Here is a 7,474-nt window from a genome sequence, read left to right as displayed (position 1 = left end):
GCTGATGTACTGTATGGCTTAGATGCAGCTGCTCGGCCATGGAAACCCATTCCATGAAGCTCTCTGCGTCCTGTACGTGGGCTAATTGGAAGGTAACATGAAGTTTGGAGCTCTGTAGCAACTGACTGTGCAGAAAGTCGGCGACCTCTTTGCACTTTGCGCTTCAGCATCCACTGACCCCTCTGTTAGTTTACGTGGCCTACCACTTGGTGACTGACTTGCTGTTGTTCCCAAACTCTTCCATTTTCTTATAATAAAGCCACCAGTTGACTTTGGAAAATTTAGGAGAGAGGAAATTTCAGGACTGGATTTGTTGCACAGGTGGCATCCTGTGACAGTTCCATACTGGAAATCACTGAGAGTGGCCCATTCTTTCACAAATGTTTGTAGAAACAGTCTCCATGTCTAAGTGCTTGATTTGATACACCTGTGATTAGTGATTAGGACACCTGATTCTCATCATTTGGATGAGTGGCCAAATACTTTTGGCAATATAGTATATATATATATATATATATATATATATAATATATATATATAAATATATAAATATAAATATATATATATATATATATATATATATATATATATATATATATATATATATATATATATATATATATATATATATATATATATATATATATATATATATATATATATATATATTTTATGTCTGTCTGTCTGTGTGTGTTTTTAGTATTCATTTTACAAAATAAAAAATGTCCCCACATTCTTTGACTTTTCAGTATGTGGCCATTGGTGGAAAAAGATCGGACAGCCCTGCCTAAAATGTTCCTCGCGGTCAATCCAAGACACCACTTGGACAGCCTGCGACAGTAGATTTTAAGAAGGACATTTTCTGCCCCTGTTCATGGTCCCGGATGGCGTGGGTTGAGTGACAGGGTCCAACCTGGACTGATGGTAAATCCAGCAGCCGCCAGATGTCAAACCACTTACCGTCACGGGTGTGATGCCAAGGTAAATTATGATGTAGGTTTTGCCTACACTGGCAAATACTAAGTTTATTGACAAAACGGGGGCAAAGTTTGAGTTTGCAGAAGCTTATCGCATCCAACTTTGCTCAGCAGCCACGCTGAGAGACACCCGTGTGGCATGAAATGTTAACAGGAAAAACATGCATTGTGCACACAGAAAGAGTCCAGACAACAAGACATTTCTTCTTTCACTGCTTCAAAAACTGCACAAGAGTTGGTATCTTTCAAAAAATGACATCATATTTTATTTCACAATGTTTCTGTTGTTGCATCATGTTTGTTTGGATTGTACCACTTGATGAATCACTTTGTGAGCTCTCTCTGTGAGAAGTTCTTTATAAATGTATTTACTCACTTTTTGGTCATGAAATCATGGCCAAGTTGAAGCTGCCGCAGTGGTGACGTAGACATCTGTTTTCTAGATGGGCTGGATGGTGCGTTGCCCTTTCATGTGTGCTGAACTCTGATCTTCTGTTTGTTATAAAGCACAGCAGGAGAGGAACACCACCATTGGGTGCAGCTCTGTGCTAAGATGAGGCCCTCAACAACATCTCTGCTTTGCACTATGATGGCACTGACTGCAGTCCACGGTGAGCCCATTGAGCTTTTTCTCTTCTTTCTGCATTTGAATGCTATGAATGACGTGTTGTACCAAGCACAGAGTCCATACCTCATCCTACGGTCTATGCCTTTCCTTACCCAGGGAGAACATTTGGTGTAGTCTGAAATGTCATCTTGTTCCTCAGGACACATCCTGTCCAACAGTTCTTGTCCTGGCAATTGGACCGATTCAGGGGACCGCTGTTTCCGCTTACTTCCCAATCCCATGATCTGGTCTACAGCTCAGGTAATTAGGAAGATTTTTTGTAGTGTACTTGCTCAGTGTTGGCGTTCACACACTATTTATGTCATTTTATGCATTTAAATCAAAAAGGACGCGAAATTCAGGAAGTCCAAGCGTCGCAGGGATTTTTTTCTTTTTTACATATTATCGCTTTCCGCGGGGGTTTTGTTTACCATATTACCCGGACTATAAGGTTGAGCTTACCCACCTCAATGCTTTTGAAGCGTTGGAAGGGGTGAATGTTGTCTGTCTATCTGTGTTGGCCCTGTGATGAGGTGGTGACTTGTCCAGGGTGTACCCCGCCTTCCGCCCAAATGCAGCTGAGATAGTCTCCAGCATCCCCGGCGACCTCGAAAGGGACAACCGGTAGAACATGGATGGATGGATGGATGTTTTAAAGCCATTTCTAATATAAAGTACTATACAGTTTTTACTTATATCTGTCAGTAAACTCGCCATGAAAGCACTAAAACATACCGGTGTAGTGAGTTTACATTATTCACCAAAGGAACTTTAGTTATTAGAGAGTTCCGGTCGGACACTTTTTCACAGACACATTTCCGGTGTTGTTGTTGTTGTTTCCGGATGAGGAGATGCTGCTCCGTTATTGATTGAAGTAAAGTGTGAATGTCATTAAAACAGTTAGCGCCATCTTTTGACACTTCTTCCACTCCCGTCCTTGCACGCTACACCGCTACAACAAAGATGACGGGGAGAAGACGCTGTCCAAGTGGAGGCATGTAAATAAGACCGCCCACAAAACGGCGCATCCTGAAAAGACTGTCAGAAAGCGACTTGAAGATGATCTGCAAAACATCATCTATGCAATATTTTGAGCAAAGAACCACCATTACATGTTATGTAGACCACAAGGAAGTCTTTTACATTTAGAAAAAATATAAAGGGACAAGCGGTAGAAAATGGATGGATATACAATATGACTGCGCCCTATAATCCGGTGCGCCTAATATGTGAAAACAGATTAAAAATCGACTATTCATCGACAGTGCGGAAAATACGGTATATTTGCCGGGTGAAATTATTAATGATTTATTATTGGTCGATTTCAAAGTAATGCACTTTCCGGTACTGTTTCTTAAATGTAGATTCGCCGAAAGTTTTACCGATCACAAATACTGCGTTTGTTTTCTTTTTTGTTATTTTTTTATGAATTAAGTAAGATTTATGGCAACATTTTTCCAAAACACAATATAGAATGTGAGATGTAACAGGATAATGTATACATTTATCATTTGTTTTCAAAATGATTACAAATAAATGGGACCCCAAAGATTTACTGACTATTGACTTGATGGGGACCCTGGGAAGATTCCTAGTGCCAACACTGCTTGCTGACTTTGTCAACTGGCATCTCGTTGTGGTCTTTCTTTGTGTACAGAAACATTGTCAGGCCATGGGGGCCAACCTTGCATCAGTACACAACTTTAGCGAGGTCGACTTGATTCATCGCATGGCAGGAAGCCAGACACCTGTGTGGATTGGAGGCTCATCTTGCCAAGAGGTCACTTGGATTTGTGCATCATTTCTTTAACATCTGGATGTTGACATGTCCATCAAAAAATATTAAGATTGTATGGATTTGCTTGTTCTCTTCATATTTCTTCTGCTGTGTAGAAAAATATGTGGCTCTGGAGTGACGGAACAGAACTAGACTATACGTACTGGTGTCCAGGTCACCCAGAACCAGACTCAAATGGGTGCTGTCTATATATTTCTCCTAAAGGTGACTAAAAGACAAATTAATACCACATGTGTCATGTCTTAAAGGTCCTGTATTTTGCAAAATGGACATTTTAAAACATTCTCACAATGATATACTTTATCTCCATAAAGTCTGTTTATGAACACCAAAGGCCTGATCTAATAAACGTTTGCGTGCAAACTTGATAGCAAACGCAAAGCTGATCTACTAAGCTAATGCACAGAGGATTGCTCATCTTCAGTAAGCAAAATAAGGAGCGAAATCCATTTCACTGTTTTCATGAATATTCAGAATATATGCTGATGACCAAAACGCCAACAATACTGGGAGGAGAAGATGCAAATATAATCATTCAATACACGCAATGTGATTTATTAAGACTAAAACTGTTCTGCGGATGCTATTTAGGATACTTATTCAGCACCTTTGAAATCTATGCGCAAACTGACACAGTTACACGGACGGCTGTGAGAAAGGAGCTGGATTGCGCTGCAAAGACATGATAGACAGATAATCCTTGGTCCTATGTGTGTGTCAACATGTACTGTATGGACTTCCATCCATCCATTTTCATGAATAAAAAATATCAGAAATATTGTATATTCAGCAATATCATTATATAATTGTACTAATGCTGGATGACTTAAGGGGATGATTTTAACAAATTGAATTTGGTGTCTGATGGTGTTTTTGTTATGGCATTCCATTTTTTCATTTATGAAATATTTTACTATAATGTATGTCCTATATGAAAAAAATCATATTTCAATATGCATTTTCTTGCGTTGAGATCATTCCAGTTGTAATGGTTTATCGCCTCACTGCGTCAATGTGCTAAAAATACTTTTAGTTGTCTATAGATTACGATTCTATGTTGCAGAAAAGGTGGTACCGATTATAGAAATGTGCTGCTGGTTCAACATTGCAAAAACCCACAGGTTGGAGGACATATTAACATGAATGTTAAGTTAAAGTTAAAGTTAAAGTACCAATGATTGTCACACACACACACTAGGTGTGGTGAAATTTGTCCTCTGCATTTGACCCATCCCCTTGGGGAGCAGTGGGCAGCAGTGGAGGGAAATGAGTGTTTCCATGGGCACATCATGCAAAATGATCATTTAAATTGGGCAGTTTGAGTAGGTCACACGCAAAACGCAATTCTATAGATTTGTTTATTGTATAACACACGTTTAGCGCACGGTATTTGGATCTCAATAGATCAGGCCCTAAATGTGAGAAAATTCTATCACCTTCCTTACTTGTGTGCTACACGTTTGAGAGAAGAAAAGAAAGCTAAAGAAGTCTGTCCTCTGTGAAAAACTAAATTAAATAAAGTCTGGCTTTGCTACACATCTTAAAAATGATTGTATTTTTCTTTAGTGAAGAGACTAACCTAAAATGAAGTTGCTGCTAACGTTAGCATTGTAGCTCACATAGCTATGCTAATGTTGCTAACATTTGTGTCTTTCTATCCCACTCCTTAATGTTTTGTTGTTATACTGTAACAGTTGAACAATATTGGACCTTTAACACCAAGCATTGATATCAATCTACAAAAACGTTGACGTTTACTGATTCTTTTTGGTGTTTGCAGATGGAAAGTGCTGGGAAGAGTTTACATGTAACAACTTCCATCCCTCAGTCTGTGTCATGAATCATACTTAACAGAGCCCTCGAGTACAGAAATAATTGAAAGTGTCAGTGCCTCTGACAATTGTGAATAAATCAAACTTGTCCACAAGATGTGTCTTTGTCCTTAATGGCTGCAGATGCTGACTTTTTTGAGCAGAAGTATAAACTAATTTCTCACCAAGTCTGAATGTTATGAAACCAACTTGACCACGATGATACCGCTCAGGTCTATACTCGGCCAAATCAGTCGATGCCTGAGTGTCTGATTGCTTATCCATCAAACTCCATCCATCCATCCCTCCATCCATTTTTACCGCTTGTCCCTTTAGGGTTAGGGTTGGGGTTAGGGTTAGGTTTAGGAGTAGGAGGGGGTGGGGGCTAGGGAATTAGGGTGAGAGGCACTGTCCATCGATGGCCTGCCAGATTTGATTTTTATTAAGGATCCCCATTAGCTGGTTGCCTCAACAACCCACTAGGGTTAGGGTTAGGGTTAGGTGTAAGGGTTATGGTTAGGGTTAGGGAAATTGGAAGGGGTTCGGATAGGCACAGTCCAATCGACAATCCGACAGAGTGATGCCCCCACCAGACGCACACCCCCCAAGGACCCCGAATGAAAACTGTGTTTGACTATGTGTCAAACACATAGTCAAGCTTTGAAAATCATACGACGCGCGTTTCGGCCTATCTGGCCTCATCAGGTATGAAACTTGAAAATTTGGCTTCATCACTTCTCCTAAGTCAGTTGCCCCCTCAACTGCTGTAGGTAAAATAAGCCGCGAATGCAAGAAGAGGTTTTTGTAAAAGAGCTAGCAGGGGGCGTGGCTTATGCCCTCAGCTGCAATGAATCGCCCTTCTAGAGCAGGGGTCACCAACCTGTTTGAAAGCAAGAGCTACTTCTTGGGTACTGATTAATGCGAAGGGCTACCAGTTTGATACACACTTAAATAAATTGCCAGAAATAGCCAATTTGCTCAATTTACCTTTAACTCTATGTTAATATTAATAATTAATGATATTTATCTTTGTGGAAACCTAGGGTTAGGGTTGGGTTAGGGTTAGGGTTAGGGTTAGGGGTTGGGGTTAGGGTTAGGTTTGGGTTAGGGTTTGGGTTAGGGGGAGGGGCAAAGGGAGTGCACTGTCCGTCTGCAACCCGTCAAGGCGACGCCCTCGCCAAACGCAGGACCCCCGGGACCCCATCCGACATAACTCCCATTGCGTGCGCTCAATGTGGTGGCAGACACACTCAAAAAACATTTGCGGCTGTCCAACGACGCGTTTCGGCCCCCTAGGCCTCGTCAGGTTGGCTTTTGACCTCATGCCTACTGGGACGCTACTAATTCCCTAGTAGGTGGAGCACTTCTAATCTCCTGAGGCTTCCCTATTTGTCTTCACGGCCGGATGTCCCCTCATCACGGCCGGAGAGGGAATGAGCCTGCTGGCAGGAGGAGGATATATAGGTGAGCTGCAGGGGGGCGGGGCTTAAGCTCCCCACTGCAGTGTCGCCAGCGACTACTCAAACCTAAAGATCAAAGGTTTTCCTACATGTGTGATGTGTCCCCCCGACATATGATGGGCATCACACAGTGGACAAACACCCAGGTAAGTATGATGTTGTTTGGTACCTGTATTAAAATGTTTGCTTTGATCTACCTGTCTCCTGTGTTTATTGATTGAGGTGTCTGAGCCCCTCACCACATTTCGAAAACAGGGCCGCGGGGGACGCACGAACGGCAGGGCGCCACCAAGTGACGGATTGGAGGCACTGGCGGGTTAGGTTTGGGTTAGGGTTAGGGTTAGGGGGAGGGGCAAAGGGAGTGCACTGTCCGTTTGCAACCCGTCAAGGCGACGCCCACGCCAAACGCAGGGTTAGGGTTAGGGTTAGGGTTAGGTTTTGGGGGATTAAGAAAGAAAGAGCGGGAGAGAGAGAGTGAGAGAGAGAGAGAAAGGGGGAGGGGTTTGTGCACGGTCCGTTAACTCCCCGCCAAGGCAACGCCCCGCCAGACGCAGAACCCCCCGGAAGTCCCCAAAGGAGGCCAACCAGATAACACCCACAAAGTCAGACATTTTGCACCCCATTTAGACATCCCCCCGATATATGGGTCATGTGTGGTGGGCCCGCCCATTTACGGAACCAGCGTGTCAGCCCGTCAGTGGGGGACTTCCAAGTCACCGCACCGACATGTGTGGCTGGCTGGACAACGATGGGCGTGAGCGAGCTGTAGTCAGGAGGAACGATGCGTTCAGGACTCGGTCGTCTCATCCTCTCCGTCTCAG

At 42.7% G+C, this 7,474-nt stretch overlaps 1 protein-coding gene across 4 annotated transcripts; it reads left to right on the top strand.

Moving 5' to 3' along the window:
• The first annotated feature begins 958 nt into the window (after positions 1-958).
• Positions 959-5,309, top strand: LOC133633452 (type-2 ice-structuring protein-like). Of its 4 annotated transcripts, none has more exons than XM_062025982.1 (6): positions 959-981; positions 1,485-1,588; positions 1,745-1,845; positions 3,242-3,364; positions 3,478-3,586; positions 5,163-5,309. In XM_062025982.1, the coding sequence occupies exons 1-6, from the start codon at positions 974-976 to the stop codon at positions 5,231-5,233; spliced, it is 516 nt and encodes a 171-aa protein (XP_061881966.1). In that variant the 5' UTR covers positions 959-973; the 3' UTR covers positions 5,234-5,309. The 4 variants fall into 4 exon arrangements, with proteins under 4 accessions (XP_061881966.1, XP_061881965.1, XP_061881967.1 ...); XM_062025981.1 differs by lacking the exon at positions 959-981 and adding an exon at positions 1,108-1,211 and having other exon boundaries at positions 1,490-1,588; XM_062025983.1 differs by lacking the exon at positions 959-981 and adding an exon at positions 1,110-1,211.
• The last annotated feature ends 2,165 nt before the right edge of the window (positions 5,310-7,474 follow it).

Source organism: Entelurus aequoreus, linkage group LG18 (assembly GCF_033978785.1).
Source record: "Entelurus aequoreus isolate RoL-2023_Sb linkage group LG18, RoL_Eaeq_v1.1, whole genome shotgun sequence".
NCBI classification, from domain to species: Eukaryota; Metazoa; Chordata; class Actinopteri; order Syngnathiformes; family Syngnathidae; genus Entelurus; species Entelurus aequoreus.
This window is presented reverse-complemented; position numbering and strand designations above follow the sequence as displayed.

Bases quoted from the DNA above. Each gene is read 5' to 3' on its own strand.
- LOC133633452 (XM_062025980.1), top strand. From the start codon at position 1,139: ATGCATTGTGCACACAGAAAGAGTCCAGACAACAAGACATTTCTTCTT. The intron at 1,216-1,484 runs GTATCTTTCAAA...TTTGTTATAAAG, and splicing joins CAAAAACTGCACAAGAGTTG to CACAGCAGGAGAGGAACACC. The intron at 3,587-5,162 runs GTGACTAAAAGA...TGGTGTTTGCAG, and splicing joins TCTATATATTTCTCCTAAAG to ATGGAAAGTGCTGGGAAGAG.